This window comes from Paralichthys olivaceus, chromosome 13 (genome assembly GCF_024713975.1).
Source record: "Paralichthys olivaceus isolate ysfri-2021 chromosome 13, ASM2471397v2, whole genome shotgun sequence".
NCBI lineage: Eukaryota > Metazoa > Chordata > Actinopteri > Pleuronectiformes > Paralichthyidae > Paralichthys > Paralichthys olivaceus.
In genome coordinates, this window is record NC_091105.1 from 17,703,056 (window position 1) to 17,730,232 (window position 27,177).

The 27,177-nt window shown below is 40.1% G+C and overlaps 1 protein-coding gene across 2 annotated transcripts; it reads right to left on the reverse strand.

Annotated features, from left to right (window-relative positions):
- Positions 1–806: 806 nt before the first annotated feature.
- Positions 807–26,896, reverse strand: LOC109632033 (IgGFc-binding protein-like). 2 transcript variants are annotated; one of them, XM_069536688.1, is made up of 36 exons: positions 26,797–26,896; positions 25,952–25,999; positions 25,722–25,858; positions 24,545–25,200; positions 22,738–23,177; positions 21,464–21,627; positions 20,444–20,620; positions 18,963–19,182; positions 18,384–18,629; positions 17,965–18,066; positions 17,055–17,202; positions 16,367–16,487; positions 15,879–16,211; positions 15,254–15,425; positions 14,725–14,822; positions 14,327–14,457; positions 13,901–14,070; positions 13,305–13,519; positions 12,995–13,189; positions 11,626–11,814; positions 10,388–10,812; positions 9,659–9,777; positions 8,830–9,026; positions 8,290–8,428; positions 7,924–8,106; positions 7,674–7,819; positions 7,144–7,487; positions 6,266–6,489; positions 5,882–6,023; positions 5,044–5,377; positions 4,514–4,624; positions 4,202–4,303; positions 3,801–3,996; positions 3,150–3,413; positions 2,530–2,672; positions 807–1,455 (listed from the first exon to the last, which is right to left on the reverse strand). In XM_069536688.1, exons 2-36 carry the CDS (start codon positions 25,995–25,997, stop codon positions 1,255–1,257), a joined length of 7,230 nt encoding a protein of 2,409 aa, XP_069392789.1. In that variant the 5' UTR covers positions 25,998–25,999; positions 26,797–26,896; the 3' UTR covers positions 807–1,254. The 2 variants fall into 2 exon arrangements, with proteins under 2 accessions (XP_069392789.1, XP_069392788.1); XM_069536687.1 differs by lacking the exon at positions 26,797–26,896 and having other exon boundaries at positions 25,952–26,092.
- Positions 26,897–27,177: the final 281 nt, after the last annotated feature.

Below are 27,177 nucleotides of genomic sequence, written 5' to 3' on the forward strand. Positions count from 1 at the left end.
GTTGCTGCTGCTCTGTCCCGGTTAGGCTGAAGGGCGGATTCCCTCTGGAGTTCGCCGGGGTCGGGCAGTGTGGTGTGAAAGTGGCCGGAGCAGTTGTCTCGGGAGCACGTCCGAGGCTGCAGGTGGAGTCGCCAGTGTGGTTGCTTCACCGGGCCTGCGGGACCTAGTGCGTAAATACCCACCACGACTAGCACCTGAAGACCAGGGGGGGCTGTGGTCAGGTTCTGTCAGGCAGGCAGCGGGACAGCGCGGCAGGGACGTGTTGCGGTGCACGGCTGTATGAGAGAGGCCGCCGGTGCACACAGGGTCTGATGGTCAGTCATGTACTGGAGGAGATTCTGAGAGCTCCATCAGAGGAGTTACTGGAGAGCTGTGCGCGGGATCAAGTGATTCAAACGGCTGATCATTTGATGTGACTAGCAGTCTGCGTCTCATCCCTCAGTTCAGTGAACGGGATATAGTTTCTCTGTCTTTGAGCGACTAGCTTTAGAAATAAGAACTCCAAGGCACCAGAGCACCCTGCCTGTGGAAGTACAGCAGGCTTCAGCAGGTTCATTTAAATCCATGTTTAAAACGTGTTCATAGTATTGCGTTCCCTGATTTTACCTTATTGTTTTTATTATAGGTTTTATTTGTTTATTTTGTGTTTTTACTTGTGCAGCTTTTCTTTGCGAAGCGCTTTGTAACTTTTGTAGAACTGCAATATAAAAAATAATTCATATTATTATTATAATGTCAGTGAAATTGTACAACAAATAGATATGTGCATCAATCACAGACACAACAGAACCCACATTAGCCAAAACTGAAATGCATTGTACAGTTTACTGCATATGTGAGAGAAAAAGAAGAAAGGTGTTTAGTTATTTAGTCTGTTTTAAATAAAGTCAGTACATAATCATGCTGTACAGCTTCTAAAAGTTCCACGCAAATGAAAGTCTCTGTGTACCTACTAAAATATGACAGGCTATAAGGCTGCTTTATATTTTAACTTCTCATTAATCTACCTTGCAGTAACAGCAACACCCAGTATTCATTATAGTGTAACATAGGGTACCTTTAGCAAACCTGGAGTAAATTACTTTTGATTTATGATTCAAACTAAATTTCACTTTAATTGCAAATGGACAGTCACCACAGAAGAACATCTGATTAGAATTGATTGCATACACAATAAACAGAACATTGCTGGTGAAAAGGAATTCAGACGATACATGTGTTTGTACCGGTTCTGCCCTTTTTCGTCATAATGGATCAGCGCTTGATGCAGCTCCTCACTCCCTTCTTCACTCCACATCTTTCCTTCTTTTTGCAGGGTTTGTTTTTACAGGAAATCACCCCACCACGACACTCACAGTAGCGCTCACAGTCAGAGTCTTCATAGAATCCTTGTCCAGATTCAAGGTACTGACCATTGGATAGGCAGCCGCACTTAGCGAGTGGCACACAGCCGTCCTAGAAGGACAGAGTTGTCATTAACAAGACATTACGTGTTCCTGACTGAAAATACTCATGAGAGCATTTGTATGTACACTGAACAAAATGTTGGGATAAATGTTTTTCAATGTGAACAGTAGCTCTGAGGCCATAAGTGCACCTCAGAATCAGTCCTTTCCAAGTCAGGCTAGCAAGGAATACCAAAAAGAACCTACATTGATCATTTTATTGTATTAAATAGTGTACAACTGTAAATTATCTTTACTTTGTAGTAAACTGAATGTACTACTGTTGTAGTTACTGAAAATGTGTGATTGCTCTGTTTAACTTATAAAAACTAGTAACGACTTCTAACAAGATGGCTCAGCTCCCACTGAGAACAAAGCACACTTGAATGCCTCATCTGTAGTTTGTAGAAATGTGGATTTCAACAAATTTGTACACAAATGATACATTTAGTATTCGTCCATTAGAGTTCGATTCCTCATGTTTGTGAGATGACCTTAAAACAACATTTGGACAACGGTGACGTTCACAGAAAACATTGTGGCGTTGCACAAACGAGTGATTGTGGATCGTAGTTACAGCCCGAGTTTCTCTAAGAAAGATTTTTATGGGGCAGTGATGAAACGCTTGGGATGCCAGCTGCAACATTGTCCAGATTCACACCAAATTTGTATTCATTCATCCCTGACCCATGGCCAAGTCCAAGTTTGGTGATTCACTACTTTTTGTGTTTCCCCAGCTGACCGACAAACAAACAAACATGAAAACATTCCCTGCTTCACAGGTTAACATTGTAGTTTTGTAACTGTGCGTTTTGAATGTCCTAGTCAGTCAGACAAGTTTTCATATTCCTACACTAAGGTAATTTTGACTTGTATCTCGATGTGAAACACTTGCACTGTAGAGCCCAGCTGCCATAAAGGAGAGTAGTTCTGCAACATCATCGTGCTTTTTGGACAAGACACAGTCGCCAACAGTTGAGTCGACAAACAGTGGAACTGGGAGAATGATTGAATTGGGAGGAGAAAGAAGAGCAAGAATAAAGCTGTATGTTAGTTGAGGAGGGCAGGTAGTGTGGAGGATTACCTGACTGAGCAACAAACCAGTGTTACACACACAACCCTCACTGGGTGTTGCTTTACACTCTTTTGGAGAAGACAGAGAGGGGCAGCTGAGTGGACAGCCAGGAGCCATGACATTGTACTTGCTTTTGGGTGGACACTGCATCCCTGACACACACACACACACAGAAATACAAATATAATAGTTACTACATTTAGGAATACAACTTTCTAAATGTTTATATTTTGTCTATGCGGGGCCAGTATTCTTCATCAGTTCTGAAACATTCCAAAACTGATAATATGACACTAACACAGGGACTGGTCGGGTAATCAGGGTTTGAACTTCTCTCTCAAGCTCTTATTTTTCACTCTTTACTCAACTAGAGAAAATTAGTGCAACACCACTTCTAGGAGAGACTGTCCCCACTCTCCACATGATTGTCAGCTTTCAATCAATGGATTACACAAGCAGCATAGGTGTTTTAAAGGTAAAACATAGGACGTGGCTAGATCCCCTGCTGCCCATTGACGGGAGGGGATCATTCCTCGCACATATATGTAACGAATGGAGAGATAGTCTTGATACGATAGAGAAGAGAGGACCAGATGCCCCTGATAAACACACATACAAACTATACTTACAACACAGCTTCTTCTTCCTCCATTGCTTCACAGAGCCGCCTTTTCTCTGACACTCCTCCGCATAGTCACTGATGATGTCACATGGTGACTCCTTTTTCCCATCACTACGCACCATGTCATAAATGCAGTCGTCATGGAACTGCTTGGAATCTACGCGGCCTACACAGTCCGCCAGGGGCCCATCCTTAGCTGTTATCACATTGCAGACTGATGTGTAGCGAGGTGGTTTGAAGTCAGTGGGAAGGGGCGGAGCACAGTTTTTACCTGGGGGCAGAAAACCATCAATAACATTATCAAAAGCCTTAGACACATATTTGCACACATTATATTAAGTAATAAATAATAATAAACGTAAGTAACTTCAGTTTTAGATTGCAGTAAAAGTAATTCCATGGCACTTCCTTGTAGTGTATGTGTTTGGTAGCATTGAACAAATACATGAGCAAAGGTGGAAAAGTGAATCTATAGTTAATGACAATATGTCTTATGCTGCAGCCATGAGATGTCTGAATCACTGTGTTGTGCTCATGTTAGATGTGTGAAAATCATGGGAATGTGATGTAAAAGCTTCACTTTGCATTCACTCAGTACAAGTCTCATTCACACACACACACACTAGTGAAGATGAATACAACTGCATCTGCTGCTTACAGTCATGAGAGCAGCCTTTCACGTTGGCCAGCCATTGGCTCACTCCAAACTCTTTGGCGTTGTTAGCCAATTTCCCATTGGGCAGCATCAGGTCATCAGCAGGGTCATTGTTGAAGTTTCCGCAAAGACCACAAGTTGAACCGCGATAACTGCCAGCCAGCTCCACCCTCACTGCACTCGCAAAGTCAAAGGAGACCTTTGACAATGTGGGAGATAAAGAAAAGGTTTTTCTAAGTTGTGTAAAAGTTCAACAACATATTGGCAGCATTACATTACTTACCGTAAATAGATAACCATGTCTGTACTGTACCTAAATGTTCTGGTGTTTCAGAATAAACACTCATTCAAGAAAATACCAAAGACCAACTGGTGTGAGGGGTTTGTGGCTGTGTGTGTTGTACCTTAAGAAAGCGTGTCTCAATGACAGCATGTCTGTGTCTGCGATAAACTTGGATCAGCGATTGATTGAGTGAGAATGGTAAGGACTGTTTAACCCCGTCCACCTGTGGAAAATAGGAACATTGAGAAAAGATTAACAAGATAGATGAGTCAAAAAACTGTAGTGTGAAGCTGTAAAGGTAGATTTTAGAACATTATATGGATGTTGACTAACCCATGTATGCTCCAAGTCAGTGAGTAGATTTAACAGCGACATAGAACAGGACACTGAGTCTGTTTCTGTGTGTGAGTGTGTGTGAGTGAATGTCTCTCACCAGTAGTACACCTGAGTGATCCAGTCTGTATGTGACACCATAGACTTTGACAGTCACCACTTTAGCATACTGCTCTTTTTTGTTGCCACGGTTGTTGTTCTCCAGGCTGACCTTCAAGTCCCCAAAAGAAGAGGAGAGAAGAAGACAGGTGGAAGGAAGGCGAGGGGACAACAGGAGGAAAGAAGGGAGAGTAGACAGGAAAGTGAAGACACATAAAACAGATAATGGCATTGGGATGCGATTCTTAGTTGTTTTTCGGGTAACTGACTGAGTCAGGAACGTGTTTTTGAACATGTGTAACAGCAATGAGACAATAATTATTCAGAGCAGAAATGTAAAAAGACCATTTAAATTGAATTACATGTCACTGTAGTGACAGTACAAAACTATATCAGCAAAATGTACCTTTAGTAATGATAACGCCCATTCAATAATGTGGTGTGTATATATGCTTTGCACAGGGCGTATGTGTGTTTCTGGCTGGAGAATGTCACCTGCTACATTACTGTTCTGTGTTGTTCTCAGCTCACCTCAAAGTGCTGCAGACCTTTAGTCTCTCCACACACACTTGCTAGCTTGAAGACACAGTTGCCCTGGAAATCAAAAGTGCGTCCATCGAAGGTGACGAAGTGTCGATCTCCACGCGCGGTACAAGTTTCAAAGCTGACTGGGTAACAGTCTTGGACTCCGTTCACAACACTGCATTTCTCCCCGGATTGACACTTAGTCTGTTTACATTGCACCTTTTGTGTTGCTGCATCACACACACATTTCTCCTCACACTGTGAGTCAGCCCAGAACACCGTCCCTGGCAGGTAGTACTTGTCCTTATGGTTACAGCCACACTCCTCCTTGCGAACACACCTGACAAAAAATAAGCTGTCCCAGTCAGCAGATACACACTGTAACATTTGTCAAGATGTCACAGCAGCTGAGGGCACACATGTTAAAAAAACATGATAAGTCCAACTTCAACTCTGTTGCTAGGCAACAGCAATAACGACGGGATGAGCTGATGACGCCATTCACAGAAATCCTCTGTAGACCAGCCCCTCCTCATTTTGGTTAGGCCTATAAGGTCTACTCGGTCCACGAAGAAGGTGGTTTTCATGGGCCGGGTAGACCGCACCCTCTGAATGATGCACCCCCTGAATTGAGACACAGCTATTGACTCATAAAGATAAAGTTGAGCATTCATTTGTTGCTAAATCCATTCTGAAAAATAAAGTTTTGAGCAATACAAGCAGAACTTCACAGAATGAGAGAAAACTAAATGATGCTCACATGAGTGCAGGAAAATGATGTGAAAGGAAGACAATTGTTGCACGAATAATATACTCTTAAATACATGGGTGAAAATGTACTGACTTCGTTCCACTAAGGACATATCCCTGGTCACAGACGCAGCCTTCCACACATTGCTTGGTGCACACCAGTGGCTGAGAACCACAGCTGGCTGGACAGGCTGAACCGCACACATCGTAGTGGCTGTGGGTCGGACATTCAACAGCTGGAGGCACAGCAAGAGTGAGGAAGAACAGACAGAGGGGAGGGGGTGGGGTGTGGAGGAGGTTACTGCTGAACAGTACTTGGCTATAATTGGCCAATAGATCACCTGTCTTGAAATTGAAAATCTGAGTTCTGCCTCGATAAACCTTGGAATACACATTCACATACGTCATTAGCCTCAGATTCAAATAATTGTCTGTCTGTAGTATTTCAGTCCATATACATCTACCATATGTAACTCACAACATTTGGTCAGTTGTCTCCACTGCTTAATGGATGCTCCAGCTTCCTCGCACTTTGTGACGTAACTGCTCAAGGCATTACACAACGCTTCAGGTCCTCCTTTACTGACACAGACGTCATACAAACAGTCGGACACAAACTCTGCTACTGGCACTTTATCGTGACAGCCAGAGAAGGGCCCCTGCTTATTGCTCAGAATGCCGCAGTACTCTGGACCAGCAAACCTGGAGAGGACAGAACAAAGAAACTAAATTTTCAAATTTCTATTTTATGTTTCTCTATTCATTTATGAATTAATGTATTAATTAGTAGTCTAATTTGAAATGTTTATCCTTGGATGGATATCAAATTTGTATTTCTATATTATATCGTAATTTTTTTAATTGCCCATTAAATCTTCAAATGTACTTTGTAATTTAATCTATTTATTTAAAGATTATAAATGAATTTGTTAACACGTTTATCAATGCCTGTTTTTTTACTGTACAATTATTCAATAATTAATGAATTGCTTTATTATTGTACTTGTGGTGCTTCATACCTTCCCCTCTTATTCTGCCTTTCCTAAATAACCTGTATCCTGGAATTTCAAATTCAGCTGTTGTTAACTTGATCCATTTTGGAGAAAACTATTTGTGTGTCTAAAATGTAAGACATTTTTTTGAAAATGATTGAACTTCGGTGAAGCCTGTTTCATATGTGGGCACACAACATCACTGCTGAGTGTTAATGGGTCTGTTCAGGCGTGTGCTCTGTTACATCTGGAACCACAAGTTCTGAAATACACACTGCCAGTGGAATTCATATACAGCAGCCCTCCATTGATTTTCATTATGTATTTGGTTAAATATCTTTGTTTATATAATAGTCAACATTACCTGACACGGTCCTTCTCAGAGCAGTGACGACACACCCCTTCACAATAATGGTAACAGAATGGGTCACCATCAGCGACGCTCCATGTCCGGGCCCAGTCAGTCACATTAACAGCCATGCCTTCGGCCCCCATCAGCTCATCCTCCTTGTTGCCGTTATAGTTTCCACAGAGCCCAACAACGTTACCATAATAACTGCTGCTGATGGATACCATGATAAATGTGGACCAATCAAAAGTGACTTCAACACCAATGTCACTCTGAATTATTCCTTTGAATCCAGACTGTATTATGGAGATTCTGCCATCTTCAAGAAGAACAGGAAGTTCTGTCTTGATGCCGTCCACCTTAAAAGAGAAGGAAGTGACAGTGAGCCATTCTGAAATGTGATGTTTAGTTTGGATTAGCAAAAGGTCGTTATTTTCCATCAACAGGAAATCTTAAATTTGTTGTGAAAGAACCATAAACAGTTCAGAAAAGTGAAATAGTTGAGGCAGTTTTAATCAACATTTGTAATTTGAAGCAAGACCCACCAGCATGTTGTCTTTGTTATTATTTGGGATGGATATAATGTGGCCCAGCATCTCCACAGTGAGTAAACGCACAAAGGAGCCTGGAGAGTTCCCATGCAGCTCGTTCTTGGTGGTCACAGTTACGTCTGGCAGGGATGGATCGAGACCTGAGTGGGTCAGAATAATTTATGTTAATGTTAGTCATATGTGAATGTGAGTTTGGGCTGATTTGTAGATTCTATTATATGACTCACAGCAGGTATTTACGAACCTGTAGTGTTGACGAGGACGTAGGTGCAGGTTCCCTGGAATGAATATCTCCATCCATCAAATGTGATGTAGTGTGGGTCACCGAAGGCCGTGCATGAGGCCTTAGAATCAGGCACACACATTGCTTGGCCTTCTGACACTTCACAGTGCTCCTTCACCCTGCACTTATTCACAGCACAGGGGTCTAGAAAACACACACACACAAGGTCAGATTTTCACATGACGTGAAGTTGCTCTACAAAGTAAAACAACAGGAAATCCCAGCAGTAGATGCAGGGTACAAAGATGCAGCAGGACTCATTTCTGCATAAAGGCAGACAATGTATTAGCTAACATTTAAATAACATAACATTTTCCAGTATATGACCTGTGGGGTAGCAATTTAATGTTCCATTCATGTTGCGACACTCCTTTCCCTCTTGGCACCTTGTGGAGTTACAGCTGAATTGTCCAGACTGACAGGAACAGAGCTCTGAACAGTCCTCCAGTAAAACTGATGTCTTTGACTGAAAAGAGTCAGTTAAGTTTTAGAACACACATACGGTATATACACACACACACACACATATATATATGTATATATATATATATATACTGTAAAATTGCCATTATCCATTTCCACATAGTATCATTGTGCCCTATTTCTATTCTAATTTCGATAAAGGATAGAAACAACAAACAATGTATCAGTAGTAAGATTCTGGAAGCTTTGAGCAGAAATCAATGATTGCCATACATTATTTCAGGACATATTTCATTTGAAACTTTCGTTTCAATCAAACTGTCATCTGCTGTTTTGACCTCTAGAGCAATGTTGGTCCAGACTAATATTAACCAGAGCAGATTTGATCACGCACATAATAAGCAGAACGATGATGGTGACGTAAATGACAATGATGATAGTTACCTCATAATATTGGCCTTCCACTACACAGCCACATTCCTCCACAGGAACACAGCGGACTCCATCAGACATGAGGCCCTCGTCACACTGGCAGCCCTCCTGGCAGACTAGGCAGGGCTCTGTCTGCTCCAGAGAGAAGCAGGTGGAGGAGCAGTAAGAAGAGCACAGCTCATAGTGACTTCCTGATGGACACGTCACAGCTGCAAGGACAAACAAGGCCAGGAGATGTAGGAATAGATGTTTTCTTTCCAAAATGACAACTTTTGATGATACCAACTTTTCAGACTTTTGGTCTTTAGAAATGAACAATTTGCTGGTTTTAGTTTGGCCCATTTAATCACAATCAGGAGCAAAACCCAGAATCTGGACTAATGAAAGAATTTCACACATTGTCTGTTTAAATATGAGACAAGCGTAGCAGTATACAATTAAGCTGGGCTAAAACCATACTGTGAATTGTTCTGTCTGCAGGGTGTAGATGACACAGCTGTGGAGCTGGACCCAGGTGGAGTCTCAGTGAGACGGTGGCCTCGAGATAATGTTTTATTCTGTCCTATAGGTCAGCTAAATGTGTTGTCACGTATTCTTAAGGTAACATAAGATAAGTTGATAATCCTTTATTCATCCCACAACAAGGGAAATTTGTGATGTTACAGCAGCAAGAGGGCACTCCAAAGTAGACATCAGCAAATAATTGTAAATACAAATGCAATACTTTTGCATACATGCAATAATTGCAGGGGAATGTAAAACAGAAATATTAAAAAATATAAATAAAGACTAAAATATACAGTGTAATACAGCAAGCATCAGTTAGTCAGTTCAGACTTACGACAGAAATCTTTTTTCCTCCATTGGCTTATCTTTGTGCCAGCTAGTTGACAGGTAGTGACATAGCTCTGGATGTGACGACACAGGATCTGCATGCCTCCTTCACTTGTGGACATCTCCCTGTAAACCAAATGGCTTTATTACAGGTAACACCATATATGGTCGTAACACAGAAAATCCTGTTGCATTTTGTTACAATTCATTTATAACAAAAACAAACAAGATTGTTTAACAAGTCCTGATTGTAAAACTGAGTAAGTTATTACAGTTGGTCCAGATTTCAAGCAGGAGTTAATGGGTTAAAAAATATACTTTGGAGTAAACAAATATTTCTTTTAAATCGAAAAATGGAACAAATTGAAAAATAATAATAACATATTTCATGAAATAATTCATAGTTGTAGTTTTATGGAAATATTTGTACGGAGATCAAACTGAAATAAACTGAAATTCCCAATTGGACTATTGATTAGATTTTGCCAGTGCTTGCAGAGACCTGGATTCTCAAAAGAATCTATAAGTACAACTTTGCCACTTCTTCTATTCTTGTCTGTCCTACAGTTGCATACTTTAGTCATATACCGAACGGAACATAAAAGTTAAATACAGGGAAGAACCTTGGAAGGGAAGGTTAGGGTTAGAAGGTTTTTGCAATGGAAAAGGCTTAAGAATAGAGACCATAAACAAGACAACATGCTCGTATCTTACTTAATATTAGATATGTCCTGACCTGACACAAGCTTCATAGTTGGGAGTTGGGGACACAGTGGAATGGCACCCTGCAAATGGACCCTTCTTGTCTTTAATGATGTTACAGGCCTTTTTGGCTTGTGGGACCTTCGTTTTGTCAGGATCAGGGCAAGAACTGGCACCACAGTCTGTCTCACACTTTGTTTTGTCCCTCTGCTCTACCCAAGCTGCCAGCTTATTTTTGGCTGATCCCAGGTCATCGAAATCTTTGCCATTATAGTTTCCACAGAGACCACGTGGTAAGCTGTGATAGGTGGATGGGATTTGCAATAATACGCCTGCCATACAGTCATAGGTCAGCCTCAGATCAAAGTCGGTGTCAATGACGATGCTGATGCCATTTTGATGAACTCGCACTTTTCCGTCAACCAATGACACAGGAAGGGAAAATCTGATGTCATTTACCTGAGACATAAACAGACATACACAGTATTTTAGTATTTTAAGATGAGCTGGGTTAGGGTTAGGTCCACCACTAAAGGCTTGTGCACTTCTGAAAAATTATCATCACCACCCACGACCTCTATCCACCTGTATGTGCAATGATAAAAACAGCTACAGCACATTACCATAAATGTTTCATTGAGAGAAATTTTGATGGCAATTTTACATTTAAAGTAGAACATTATTTTCGCAAAATTGCCATGTGAAGTTAAGTATTAAAAATAGACATATGCAGCGTCTTGGTGGATTGTTGGTGTTTGGCCTGAAGGCTTTCAGCGTACAGATGTAGGCCACTTCATGCAATGATGCTGTACTTTTGAACCTCTTGTTGCCAGGACAAAATGGATGTGAACCTAAAGTTTTCCACTTGTAAAAGGGAAATTATGGTCCAATTATCCCTTAACAAATGTGAGCCTTTTTTGACAAAATGTGATGCTTTTGAAAAGGTGTAATCTGGATGTGAACCTACAGTGGCCCTTGTGGTAAATTTTGAATATGGCCCAAATAGCACAAAGTAAATTTGGCCATCAGTGGAACCTTTGGTTCTCATGCACTATTGCTATGGCTTACTTGTGCCTTGGATCTGGCAAACAGGAGCAAACCACCCAAATGCCATCATATAATGCAGCATGTGGGCCAAATGTAGGATGTGTGAAATCTGGGAGGTAGGCCAAGCTGGGCTAAAACAATTTTGCTGTCTGGGAGTCAATGTTATCACTGCTTAGTTTTAATACAACAAACATCTGTCAAGTCATAAAAAAGTGTCAGACATACCTGGACTGCCCATGTAACCCCAGTCTCCATTGTGATTTTAATATCGTAAACTCGGAACTCCACACTACGACTGACACTGCCATCCTTATTGGTTTGCTGCTGTACCAACACAGAGAAGGCTGTCTTCCCTTCTTGCGTCTCCTCCACCTCTGATAACTTGAACAGACAGTTTCCCCACAGAGGATATGCCTAAAGGATGGGAGGGGGTAGAGACGTGGAGAGATTAGAAGATGTGTAGCAGTATGCCTGAACTTTCACTGCTTGTCTTAAAACCTAATTAAGAAGGGTCAATGTCTTTATTTATGAACATGATATAACTTGAATTCTGCACGTTCACAACAACACAGAAATCTCCCGGGTGTTTAGGTGAGGGATGGTGTAGCAGATAGAGGTCGGGTGTAACGCAAGGATTCTGCTACGGAGCTCACGTGTTTTTGTTAACAGCACATTGACAGCCGCGTCAGCACTTATCGCCAAAAGCGCTTCACATCGACATTGATGTGTGGAACAGCTTTTTCATCCTGAGAGATTTGTATTCTTTTTATCATATTTGTGTCTTTTGTGTGTTCAAAACATGCAGAAGATTGCCTGCTGTGTTCTCACATCGGCTCCTTAGGACATTCCGCTGACTTTTTTTTTATGAGGGGACTGGCTGGAGAAATGTCTGCAGAAACTCAGGACCATTGTCTTAACATTCAAAGGCAAAATTATCATTTGGACACTTTGCTGGCTTATGGGCACGAGGATGACAGCTCTGAATAAAACATGTAATGTAGTTGAACTCAGCTTCTGTGAAGGTGCCCACTTCAGGAGCTAAGAGGGAGTCAAGTGGATGGTAATAAAAAAAGTATTTATAAGTTTAATGTAACGTTTTAATGTGTACTAATGGTCAGCCCCTCCTGTAAAACATCAAATGTTGACAACAAAAGTACTGCTATTCTGTGTTGTTCTTGAAAAACAGACTTCAGACCATATCAGGTCTGGAAGAATTATAACATTGTAGTGATGAAAAGGGTCATTATTACATTTCTGACAAACTGTGATGGCGGTAAGCAAATCTGAAAATGACAATCAACAACTTACGTTACATGATTCTACATGAGAAACAATCCGTGTTGTTAGAAGACACATGTAGGAACTAATTCAGATGCTCTGATCTGACATGTGACTACTGAAATAGAAAATAATATAAATATGAAATTGTCTCTACAATTCAATGATGAATGAACATTATTAAGGTTGAACAAATAAGCTTGAATATATACAGTATATATCTATATTTATATATACATTTCCTTTCTGAATATTGTAATCCCATTGTCACACATTATCCTGGATAACATGCTCACTCTTGTCTTACATGTCTTACCTGTCCATCAAATGACCTGACTGTTCTGACTCCACTCACAGAACAGGAACCAATATCACTGGGATAACAGGAAGCAGAACCGTCTTTCACAACACACTTCTCATTGACTGAACACTGGAATTTAGGATTACACTCTACTTCTCCACTGTCTGAACAGACACAACGAGTGTTACACGACTCTCCTGGATAAAACACCTAAGAAAAGAGGAGAGGGTAGAGAAGCAATAGCAGTAGAAGTGAGAAGTGGCAGAAGAGAAGCAATTTTAAGATCAGAAAAATAAGCTGCAGTTGCAGAGATTAGCCACAGTACCTGTCTATTTTGATAATACTCTCCTTCGTACTGACAGCCACACTCTGCCAGAGGTACACACTTATCATGACTCAGCATGAAGCCGTCGTCACACACACAGCCTTCGGTGCAGGGCGTGCTTTCGTCACAGCCCTCAGGGGCCACAAGACCACTGCAGGTCAGCTGGCAGGGGGCGGCGCACAACTCATAATGACTGTTTTGACCGCACAATGGAGCTGGATGAGAGACACATGGAAATCAATCAAAATCAAATCTTCCAGAGGTGACTTATTTGTACAATACAAAAACTAACATTTTGGTTCAGGGAATATTTCTTTATCAACAACAGCTGGACTCAGTACAGAACAGTACAGTAACACTAGCAACAACAAAATCTGCTCTCATTCTGGAGATGCCAGGTTGTTGCTTTCTCTAAAATGTTACTCTTTGATGGATGGAGGGATGGATGGATGGATAGATGCATGATTAATGATGAATAGATGGATGGATGAATAAAAGGATAAATAGATCATGAATGGATGGATAGATGGATGGATGGATAGACCGTGTAACTCCCAGTTAAAAGTCATTTGAGTGTCAGTGTGTGGATTTCTTACGACAAAACTGCTCAGTTCGCCAACTCTCCACTTCAGCTCCCACATCTTGACAAGCAGTGCTGAAAGCTATTAGGCTGTTGCAAAGGGCGGATGTATGGCCTTGGTACATACACAGATCAAAAACACAGTCTGTGAGATAGGGCGTGTGGTCCAGTTTACTGTGACACTGTCTGTATAGGCAGAGAGAGAGGGCACAGTCTGTTGACACCCGTTCATCAAACAAAGAAATACAATAGACATGTTTAACAACTCTTGAGTTCTGATGATTTACAGTATATATCTGATGTCATTTAATTGTTTTCTTTGAACTGTGTCTCATGCTCATGATAAACAAAGTTGTGTTTAGTAATAGTCTAATCAAGACCTACTAATAACACAAACGTCTGTCTGAGTGTAAATAGAGATATAAATCTTTATTGAACCTACCTGAAGGGCCCTTTCTTGTTAGCTATGACACCACAGTAGCGCTTCTGTTTGTAACGTGACAGCAGAGCAGGCTTGCACTCAGGACATTTACCACCGGGACAGTCATTAGTGCATCCAGGGTCTTCTCCTGTCTTTGTACAATGACATTTATATGTAAAACTGTTAAAATATGCATAGACTATCTAGCTTGCAAATCAATAACAATGTAATATAATGATGTTGTGTGGAACATGCCCAAAAGGAAAATGGAACGTGTAAGCATTTTTCATGCTAGATGCAAAATGTGTTTCTACAATTTGCAATGTGACTAAGTGGGGTTTTTATGCTTTTCTTTTTTCTGGTTGATTTCAGGTTTGTCCAAGATTCTCCAGAGTCCTCCAGTCTCAACTAATACACACCTTCCAGCTGTCTCCAAAGACATGAATGTTTTCCGCCTGGGTGCCATCAGGTTTCAGTAAGTCATCATCACGTTTCCCATTATAATTTCCACACAAGCCTGACAAAAAGAAACAGGCAACAAGCACAGCAGTGACACAGAGATTTAACGATTCAGTTGCATTCTTCTTGAAATGAAAAGAATTTGAATCAGGACAGGTGGTGAGTTTGTGGCGCACCTAATTATTTTTAAGTGGCTTCACTTTCAGAACTTTATTGCTTTGTAGTTTTAAAGCAAAGAGTGAGGTGATCTCAATACTTTGCATTTGATTCCCACTTATTAACACATGCTTGCCTAAACTGCACTGATGGATGAAATGTGTAAATGTTCATGTACATGGGCCAGATGTAGGATGTACGGGACATGGGCCAAAACACTTTTGTTTTGTTTGATATGATTAGGTATGAAGGGATTGCTTTGCATGTGTTTGCCTTTTAAAACCAGTCACATGCATTACTGTGGTTGCATTACATGCATTACACCTGACTTACCAGATGTTGCAGTGGAGTATGAACTGGGCAAATTCAAGCTGACGTGGCTGTTCCAGTTGAACCTGAGCGTCAAACCAAAATGTGTTGTCACGATGCCAAAGTAGCCACGTCGGAACATGGAAAGCTTGCCATCCTCCATTGAATAAGGCAGATTCACCGACCTACTGTTTACCTGGGTGGGGTGGAAGGGGGTTTCAATGTAATAACACTACAACCATCTGCGATTTGGTGCTTTGGTGCTTTGTCACTGCAGGAACACATTAGTCATTCCACATTGACATTGACAGTAAGTTACATTCAGAAGGTGAGCATTCCGTATTTCCAGTTATTGTCAGATAAAAATCCAGTGAAAAATCTGAAGCTATCGTGTTAGTCTGTCCCACAGTTCTTCCTTCAATGTCTGTGGCTCTCAGCCCAATATCAAGCCCACTTCTATTTACATGAAAATTGTTATAAATTATAAATTATAATCTTAGGTTGATCGTGACAACCCAAACTACTCACTCACTATTGGAGCATTAATGAAGAAGACTTTCTCTGTTCTGTCTGACTGGTTGAGCTGGTCTATTGTATCTACAAACCACAGTGATACATAGAGTATTTACTGTAGACAGGCTGATCTTACCAGTATTTTCCTTGGGCTGGCACGACTCATGCTGATGGTCAAATTACCAAACACATGAAGTGACACAGACTTGGTGTAGGACACAGTCTTTTTACGACCCCTGTTCTCATTTTGGACCAGCACCTGAAATGGGACCAGATCCTGGTCTGATCCCTTGGTGAGTTGGGACAGAATATAGGTACAAGTCCCCTGGAAATCGAACCGGCGTTTGTCAAAGGTTCGGTAGTGGGGGTCACCAGAGGCCTGGCATGTCGCATAGGATGTTGGGTAGCAGTCCCTCACACCCCCCTTCAAGAAACAGCGCTCATTCTTCTTACAAGTAGATGAAGCACACTTCACCAGAAGGACAGAACACAACAGGAAAGAATATCAGTTCACAGTGAAAACATTTATCCACAACACAACATTTATTCACATAATAGGTGATGCCTCGCAGGTCATTTCACACAGTATGATGAGATATTGCACACGCAGTCACACAAACCAACCTTGGCTTTCCCATTACGGCATTTACACCTGGTGGTGCAAGTGTTGTCACCCCAAAAAGTGGTGCCTGATGGGTAATATTTGCCCTGATACTGACATCCACAGCTGGACTTGGGAACACATCTGAAACACACACATACACACACGGATTAATGAGCTCTAACAGTGCGTACAGCTGCTACCCGTGACCATAGCATGATGGTGTAGTGGTTGTTATATGTTCATGACGTGACCACTGTAGATCACTCACTGCAGTCATGAGTGGCTGTTGACAGGGTGTTGCTATAAGTCTGATTATTGGGCATTTATACTGGTAAAACTGTTGCTATGATTATACTTCTGGTTATGGTTTTGGAGATAATGAGGACTATTGTAATGGACAGGGGCGATGTGCAGATAATTGATTGTACTACTGCTTGTTTTTTCAAATGTAATGCTTTGCTCTTTTGTTTTGTTTTTTACCTACTTTTCAAGTACTTTCACTTCATGTTACTTCTCTATGACAGAGTTTAAGGTCAATTACAATGTGACACCAAAACCAGACATGAAATTCTACAAACCAATGACTTATTAGTATAAGAAATATATGTATTACATTTTTAATGGCTGTCTTTGCAACACTATTATAAAGCATCTCCAAGAACTAGCTTTGTATTTTCAATAGTATTTGTAGCATTATTGGTATGTTACCTGTTTCCACTAAGCACCAGTCCTCCATTGCACTGGCACCCCTCCACACAGGCGGCTTTGCATTGCTTCTCACTGTTCGGGGACACACAGGAGGCCGGGCAGGCTGAGCCACATGCCTCATAGTGGCTACCTTTTGGACACAAAAGGGCTGGGGAGGGGAGGGTGGAAATCAAGTTTTCAGCTCAGTGCTCTATCTGTGAGAACCAATACTGTAAATCTAATTCAGAAACATACATCATACATATATGAATCAGTTTAGTTCATTTATATTGATCTGAACACAATAATTACACCACAGACTTATTTTCATTCACTGTATACAGTGTAAATTTGATTTAAACTAGATAGAATGTATGATTTGCGCATTTTCTCCACCACCAGCCTATTGAATTAGCTTTATGCAATAGATACATACTGTATGGTGTTTTGGCCCTGCCTAATGTGTTGGATTTAAAGGGTCTTGACTGGCGGTTCTATTTCTGCCACTTCTTCATCGCCTGTAGCAGCGAACCTGTCTCTGGCACAGGTATAAGCTTTCCTTCTTCTTTTTTTACTCCATGTTTTGTCCTTTTAATGTTTCCTTTGAGTGGGTGTATGGTCTATGGGTGTAATCTCAATCATTCATGACGTCAAACAATCATGCTTCAGAGTTGAGGGTTCACACTGCACATGCGTCCAAGCTGAGTTAATCATGGTTAAGTTAGCCTACTGCCAAAAGCTGATGTGTGATCCTCTTTTAATAAAGTTATTGTGTTGAGCGATGCTGTATAAGTGACCCAGTACAGCCCACTGGGAATACTCCCCTGTCCTGATTAGCTCCAGGCCTGCTGCCAGAACACACATGGCGTCCATTGTGGGTTTTTATATACAGGACTTGCAGATGTAACAGTATTTTTGCTTCGTTACTTACGACAATTGGCAACCATTCTCCACTGTGGGCTGACTTTGACTCCTTCTGACAGACAGGTATCTCCATAACTCTTCAAGTTATCACAGAAAACCTGTTTTGCACCTGCACACAAAAAAATACCATATCATGATATACAGGCAATCTTACTCTGTAGATCCCGAAACCCTGAGAATTTGTTGCAGTTTTTATTGCAGAAACCAGGGCTGACAAGACCAGACTTACAACCAGATGGAATAAAAACAAGAATTCTGAGTCACACCTAACATCCAGAAGTTAAAATCCTTTAAATGCACAGAAATCAAAATACAAATGTATCTTTCAATAAGCCTACATAACACAGTTGCCTATTGCAGTGCAAAATTATGAAGTAAAGTCCATGTAGGGAAACAATGCCCCAAAGTCTTCAACCATTGGCTTACCTTTGTTGACACAGACATCATAGACACAATTGTCCAGAAACAATGTTGGTTCAACATCTTTGTGACAGGCTGAAAATGGTCCATCTGTCTTTGTCAGAATCCCACATAATTTAGGTTGGCTGTAGTGGGCCTGCTCCTTTGATGAACACTGTGGACAGCGACCAGCACAGTTATCATGACAGAATCTATCAGAATCTTTCACCTTCCACTGCTTGATCATCTTCAACACAGCATTGGAACCGGAGCCTGACAGAGACAGAAAGCAACTTATGATTACGATTTAGTCACATCTGGGTGTGTGAGCAGTTCACTAGGTGGTTAGCAAATCACAACAATCATTGGTAATATTACAGTGTAAGACTGGGCCCCTCAACTACCAGCACAAAATAATAACTTATGTCATCTTAACAAACTTGGAACAGTATGTGTTGTGGCCTTGTTACAGTGGAACGTTGATGCTATAGTGATTACAAATCTGAGGTGAAATTGACAAAATAATTTGAATCAAATAATCTATAATTTCCCCATGTTTCACCCAACCATCTCTCCTGCTACTATTATTGTATGCCCCCTCCTCACCTCCAGGCAGGTCATCCTTCTTGTCTCCATTGTAGTTTCCACAGAGGCCACCCATGTGTTTGTAGTAGGAGGATGGCACTTTGATGTACAGCCTCATGTTCCAATCGTATTTTACAATCAGGCCAAAGTCAGTGCTGACAACTGCATAGATTCCTCTCCGCTTTACTTTTACCAGGCCTCCCAACAGGCTGATAGGCAAGTACTGGAGTTCTCCATTAACCTACAAGTAACAGCAGAACAATAATCAAAAACAATTGTGTGTCTTTAACACTGAATAAGATGAAGATGAGGTCAAGTTGTTTGAAAAGGAGAGAGAGCTGTGGAACCAGAAGTCCTGAAAGGTTCACAGTATTGGCACAATGGCACAGGTGCATTTCCATAAGCTAGGACCCAAAGAGCAAACATCAGACAAAATACAATGCAGTACTGCAAGTATGAGGAAACAGTAGGGAGAATTAACATGAGCAAAACGTAGCCAAGGCAAACAGAACAGAGCTAAACTGGACACAAGAGGAAACCAGGAACAAATATGACTGTGAGAACTGGCTTAACTAAATACACCAGGGTGGAGCAGAATACAAACAAGTTCAAAGAAAAAAGGGAACGAAGAATTTCAAAAAACAAATATCTGAAATACAAATTCAAAGACAAGTACAATCCCTGAATTCCGACGCCTCAAAATACTTCCCAGTACTTTCAAAGTAAGTTTGAAACAACAAATTCTGCGTGTAAAAGTACACAAATCTAAGAATTATTTAAAGATATGCCATTTTATATGATATTTATTGTAATTTATGGAAGCAAGAAAATACTAAATAAATGTATGTAATTTGTTATTACTAGTATTACATTAAAATAACTGTTGGGTTGTCAATTCACAGATAATGTCTGTCATATTACAGTATTTTGTACAAAATTTAAAAATACAAGAATCTACTGTAAATTTGATTTGTTATTGTATATAAAAATTAAGATTTATTTTGCAGTGTAGTAGAGTTTGTATAGAGAGTTAGTGGGTTAAATGAGAAATAATTAATAGTAATCAGTAATAGTAAATCTACTATTATATACTATCATTTAATGGTTTTAGACTAGAAAAACTCACCATTGGCTGCATGTGCAACCTATAATAGTATCAAGCAGAAATAAACACTGTTTATAGAAGTCCTAGTTCTTTCCTTCCTGTTCTAGTTGGATGAAAACCTCATTCAAAATCAATTATAGTTCTGCAAATACTAAAAATACAGTTCTGGAACTTTGTGAAATTTAAACTTTGTTGTGTAGCTCATTATAACTTGTATTGATAGGTATTTTTCACAATCTGACTAAATGTAAGTCACATCTGCATGAACATTATTGAAAAGTAAGTTTAATATAATTTGAGGAGGTTTGCTCGTCTGGGTTTGTTTATCTCCAAATGTTCCATTCATTGCTTTTCACGGTCGAGAGTCGTTACATAAACTTGTGAGGGAATCTGTTACCATTGCTTGTCCTCTGTGCTTTCCGATGATAACTGTCTGCTTGTGAACACTGACAGTTACAGTCCTGACAAATGAAACTTTCCGGCTGCCTCTCTGGTCATTCTTGGTCGTCACATTGAAAGGCACAAGGTCGGACGACATCTTTGCAACTGTTGTCATAATGTAAGTGCAGGTACCCTGGAAGACATGTTAGTGTTGAATGATTTGTGACACATCATCTTCATCATCATCATCAGCCACCAGACACGCTGAGCTCTAATTATGATACTAGATCACAACCTGGGTCCTTTTCTCCCACTTGTGTAATAACTGTACTCCTGAAGGTTCTTTGCATATTACATCTTCATTAATCACACCATCAATTTTGGTAATTGTGAATTTTGGTACCCTGAATAAACATGGGTGGATGTGTCTTCAAGGACATGATGCAAGGTGACAGCAGTAAAGGCTGGGGACTTTGATTAAAGAGATCTGCTGTAGACCAAACCATATCATTTTGGGTCAGCCTGTGTGGCCCACGGAGACTGCCTCCTTTGTAGGCCGTGTAGACTGCATCCTCTGAAGGATACAGCCCCTGAATTGAGACACAGCTATGGTACATACTCTACAAGTTGAGCTAACAGGGTCCCCATGACTGCACATTTTACTACCTCTGTAAAGCTCAGTTCATGAGTTACAGTACTAGCATGTCTCAGTTCAGTGTGTAAATGAGATATACTCCTTTGTAAATAGTTGTATTTTATAGAATATATTGGATGCTTTATATTTATTTCATTTATACAGAGCAGAGTTTTTGCCTGTTATTCATTTATTTATTCAATTTGATAATTTTAGTTACACTATTTGATTAGACTGTGTTGATTATGTTAACAAAAATAAGTATATAAGTTAAATATATCCTACTGTGTTTTTTCTTAATTTTATGAATAATTTTGGCAGTGGGTGCCCTTTTTGGCTTGAGCACCTGCCTCCAAAAATGTCTGTGGATCTGCCTGCCAATTAGTCAAGTCCTAACCTTACCTGGAAGTTATAGCGCTGACCATCAAATGTCAAGTAGTGGGGGTCACCAACCGCACGGCAAGTTGCTGTAGAAACATGGACACATGCACCATTCACACAACGTTCCTTTTCTCGACATTTCACTTCTTCACAGGGATCCTTGGGCGGTGGAGGTGGAGGGGCACCTACAGGAAATACAGACGCATGCTATTCATATGAATACATGGTGGATACATTCCATTGTGTCATGATTAACTGTATTACTTTAGTTGTCACTTGAAGGTACAGTGTGTAGAATTTTGTGATATCTAGTGTTGAAATCGCATGTTGCAGCTAAACACCCCTCACCTCACCCTCTCCTTCCAAACATGAAAAACTGTGCTAGCCTTTAATTGTCATAAAAACTCAAAAGGTGTTTAGTTTGTCCAGTCTGGACTAATGTAAAAAACATGGCGGCCTCCTTAGAGAGATCCCCTCAATGTAAATATAAAGTATTTGAATATAGAGGGCCTTTTCTGGGGTAAAGAAAACTACAATTCATACAATTTAGATGAAACGAACTAGTGAAAACATCACAAGGATTATTCTACATTAAATGTCTGCCAATAGTTTTCTTTCACCTAAATCTTACACACTAGACCTTTAATATACACTATATGGACAAAAATATTGGGACGCACCTCTTTATCATCAAATGCAGGTGCTTCATTCAATTCCATTGCAATTGGTTGGACTATAAGTACCTTAGTTCCATGAAGGTAAATCTTAATGCTTCGGCTTACCAAGACATTTTGGACAATTCTATGCTTCGAACTATGTGGGAACAGTTTGGGGAAGACCCTTTTCTGTTCCCGCATGACTCTGCTCCAGTGCACAAAGCAAGGTCCATAAAGGCCTGGTTGGGTGAGTTTGGTGTGGAAGAACTGAACTGGCCTGCACAGAGTACTACTGAACATCTTTGGGAGGAACTAGAATGGAGATTGCGAGCCTGGCCCTCTCGTCCAATATCAGTGTCTGACCTCACAAATGCTCTTCTGGATGAATCGGCAACAATTCTGATAGACACACTCAAGTCTTGTAGAGTATGGAAGCTGTTATAGCAGCAAAGGGGGACCAACTCAATATTAATACCTGTGGATTTAGAATGGGATATAATAAAAGTTATAAACTTGTGTCCATATAGTGTACCTCTAAACAGTTTCTGTAAATAATTAAAAATTGTTGCATTGACATCTGGATATACTGTTGCTGAATGCGTGTGTGTGTACAGGCTTTTAGTTCACTTGTGTGTGTACCTTCAGAACAAATTCCAGCAGTTCCATATGAATGCCCGGCTTTCCCACCATAGACGTACACTGCCATCTGGGCGTCACCTTCCACTGTAACATGATTCTGCTTAGACCCCACAAATACTCTAAACCACACCCAGTCCTTATTGAATAGCTTTTTGAAGCCAAACCACTTGGGTGAGAAACACTTTCCCCGCACACACACTTTCACACTGCCTGCACCCTCCCTCTCTGAAACAATAGCGACAGTACTTGGAATTCCACTGATAGTCTCCACTGCCCAATCAGTGGCAAGCCTGTGCGTTGGGATCAGTCTTATTAGGAAAGGGTCATGTGGGTAATTGTTGCTGAGATGCAGCACCATTACTTTCTTGTCGCTCTTTACAGCCATTGGTTGATTGCCGTTAAATTTGTGATAGGTTTGGTCCCCAGCCTTCCTTAGCTTCCTGTTGGCGTAATTAGAATATATTTACTTGGTTAGATACAGTACAGGTACTTCAGAAAAAAATATTTTCATTGTTACATTTATAGGAATAGTCACACAATTATATGGCAATAACATTTTTTTACATGGTTTTAAAGTATGGCAAGTCTGTGTTTGGCCCACATCTATGGCTAACTTGTGGCCCAGATCTGGCCAACAGGTACAGACTGTCCAAGTGCCATCATTCGATGTGTGCCGAATGAGGGTTGTGTGGGATGTGGGCCAAATCTGGGCCAAAACAATTTTGCCTCCCCTATTCAATGATTCTGTTGGAGGTTTCTTGCGTCTTGACATTGGTTGCCACCCGCCATTAAACCAAACAAGAAAGAAGAAGAATATGTTTCTTCATTTATGGGGAGTGTTTTCTCTCCATTCATCAAGTGCCTGTTGTGGGAACTGTTGGCTTTCTCTATCATATTGTAAGGTCTCAAACTTACTATGTTAAGTGCCTTGAGATAACATATGCTGTGAATTGACGCTATACAAATTAAACTGAATCGAGTTGATCAATTTTGAGCATTTGATAGTTACCCTGTCATCTCGAAATTAAGTGTATACACAAGAAATTTACCAGAGCAAGGAAACATTTGACCAGTTTAGATTGTCTAGCAGCATATTTGTAAAGCCACGGAATACATCAGTAACATGTCTACTGACAATATATGTACTTTTTAGTCCATTATTTCATCTTCTAACACTAAATCTGTGTGATGTGTCTGCATTATTATTGTTTTTTGGTTATGTTGAGGCACTTTAAGCACCTGGTTAAGGTTCGGTAAAAGTGTATAGATGGCATGATTTCAGATAATGAATGCTTATTGACATGACATTTCACTGTAACACTAACCAAATTGTTTTTTGTTGACCTTAAAGTAAACGAGAATCAGTATGAACCCTGGACTCTGCGATGAGTAGTGAGTAGAGGTCAACAATGTACACTATAGCAGTTTCGACCAACTCATTAAAGGTCACTCTATCTATAGTTTCCACACATTGAAAATATGTCTGAATAAGAGCAATAAATAATGTCAAAACAGTTTGGTATATATCTGGAAGAAAATACTACAATGACTGACAGAGCTCAATGCACCACATCTAAAGAAAACACATGTTAAACCAATTCAGCATTTAGACAACACGGAATTTAAAAGACATGCTTGTTCTCTGCTCTGCAACAAGAACTCAGGTTTCAGATGGACATTTTTGCGAGTCAAGTAGTTAAGATGTTTTCTTCGTTTGAATTTTTTTCTTCCTCTAGCTGCAGCATGTTGAGCTCTCTTAACCTCGTAGAAAACTTTTATAACTTTTATAAATTTTATTGAACTTAACTGTTTGAAGGAGTAATGGCCTCTTTGTATTGTCACCTCAGTGTTGTCTTCAGCAGCTACTACTACTGCCCAGTTTAAGGCCCGATGGCTGCTCATGGGTACAACATATTCTTTCCCCAGGCTTGCCACTGGAGGGAGCTGTTCATACACATGATCACACCCACGACCCATATACAGACACTGGTGGCCTGCTAAGACGGCCACAGGATGCTTGGATCGAATCTGTGTGCCGCTCAAACTTGCACGACTGAGCACAAGGTAGGATGCAAATGGTTCCAGGGTAATGGTCACTACCCTGTCATGCGACCATCTAGTCCCTCCCATGAGGATCACATTGGCACCAGGTGTGATAGTGATCTGGTTGCGGCTATCGCCATTCACAATAGCTAATTGCTTGTTCATGCTTGGCGGGCCCCCTTCTGGTGTGAAGACAAAGTAGTTAGTGCCCAATTCTTCTTTTGGAAAAACCACTGTGCTGTCTCCTGTGGCGTAGCGATGATTGAAAGAGACCACAGAGATTTCAGCACTAGATGAGATTCGAACAGCAGACTTTGCATTAATAAACAGCTTCCGCAACTCAGATCCAGTTGGCAGAGAAATCCAAACGCTTGTGCGTGCAGAGAGTGTAAGCTGCCTGGAGAAACCCACTGAGGCCACCTGCAGAGCAATACAGACAAATCTTTTAAATGTTTATTAGCTATAAACTGGACACTTCTTGGAAATGCCAAATGAGACAAATACAACTGTACTAACACTGGAAGTGAACTCAGAGAACGCATACCTCCGTCAAGGCCCCTTTATTGTCACAATGCACATAGATGTATTAAGACCAGATACATCCAAATCAATTTATGGATCCACACATGTTCATGAACATTAGCACTCTACACGCATTTTTCATAACGACCTCATAAATCATTTCTTGAGAAATAATAAAAATATATTATTAGTACGGTTATCTACTTAATCTTAAATTAAGATTTTATAATATTTTTTAATGAAACGAAACTGAATTTGCTTTATTACTGTTCTATTCTTAATAAAAGCTCTGTGATTCAACTCAAATTGCACCAAAACTGGGCAATTTACAATACAGATGTCAAGTTGGAGGTGTTTAGATGAATAGTTCTTGAGATATGCGTTCCACAGACAGAAATATAATTAGTAGGTATTCTCACCTGGATGTGAACTTTGGCTTCAGATCCCTGAGCCTCCAGAACCACACTGAGATTTAGGTCTTTTGTGTGTCTTGTTTGCAGGTAGTTAGGAAAAAATGTTGTTATAAATTCCTTTCCTGTGGAACAACCATGACATACTGGAGCAGAGAAGAGATTTTACAATTACAGGATTTAGACTTAATACTTATATAATATTTACTTTATATATTTCTGACCTCCTGAAGTAATACCTGCCAAGAGTGCAGCAGCCAAACACATCAAGATCCTTATTTCCATAGCTGATGGTGAGAGTCATACAAAGTAGTTAAAACTCATTTTAAGGCAAAGTGTTTCAGAACAAATGGCAAAGGTAAAATATGTTGTACAATCAAGCTTTATTATCAAATAAACTTGATGATACATTGCCCCTGAATCCTTGTGACATTTTGATTACAATGTTTCCCATTTGACGTGTCACATGTAATTACATCTTGTCTCGGAATACCCTTCTCAATCTGGAATTGGATTGATACTAATTAGAGTTTTGTAGCAGTTAGTAAAAAAAGATAATTTAGAATTAGAGCATGTAATAATAATAATAATTAAAAATTAAATAAGCAGTACCAAGAAGACATAAACCGTAGCAATTGTAATACTGACATTGACACAACCATGAGTGATAGCTGGGATTTTGTGATTTACATAATTCATGTTATTAGCATTGTGTGCACTGTATACTGTTATTGCAAGAGTAATACTATGCAATACTATATATTAAAGTGGTAATGTTATGTATAAGTACAGAAAAGAGTCAGAATTATAATTTATAACTATGCTTACAAATATATATTGGAAATGCAGAGACATATACATGCTAAAACATATCATAAAAAGAAAACAATAAAAAAAATGCTTAGATTCAGATTTCAGATGAAGTTCTATATGTTTATAACAAATACAACCTCAATACTAATTAAACATTATATCTTTTTGAGACCAAATTAGCACTCAAAAGTAAACATTTAGCATTTTTAACCCTATTGTACAAGTAATTTCCCAGCCACCACAATTATCCCCAGAGGCATCCATACGGTACCTGCAGCTGACCATGACAGGAGGCTTGGAAAATGGCAAGATGGGGGGGACACTTATATTAGTGAGAGCGTTTGGAAGTGACATCCAGTGTTAATAATGACTCTCTATTAAATATGGGCGTGTTTGTTTGTTGTGCAATTATTGTGTGCTGACACAGGTGAAACGTCTGACAGGAGCGTGGCAACATAATCATTAAAGCTTTATAAACCATGCTCTAAAGAACAGGGCCGATGTCTTATATCATTCCTCCCTTTTCATCTCTTCTTTGCTACTTACTACATAATAATAATTATAATTAAAGTGGCGTTTTTTGCTGTTAGCAGAGCAGAGCAGGAATACATATAGGTCAAATAAAGGCTCTTCATGAATATCGTTTTCAAAT

Coding starts and splice junctions, on each gene's coding strand:
- LOC109632033 (XM_069536688.1), bottom strand. CDS start 25,997: ATGGAAATAAGGATCTTGATGTGTTTGGCTGCTGCACTCTTGGCAG. Junction 18,630..18,962: donor GAAGGATGACCTGCCTGGAG/GTGAGGAGGGGG, acceptor TGTCTCTGTCAG/GCTCCGGTTCCAATGCTGTG. Junction 4,304..4,513: donor ATCACTCAGGTGTACTACTG/GTGAGAGACATT, acceptor TATTTTCCACAG/GTGGACGGGGTTAAACAGTC.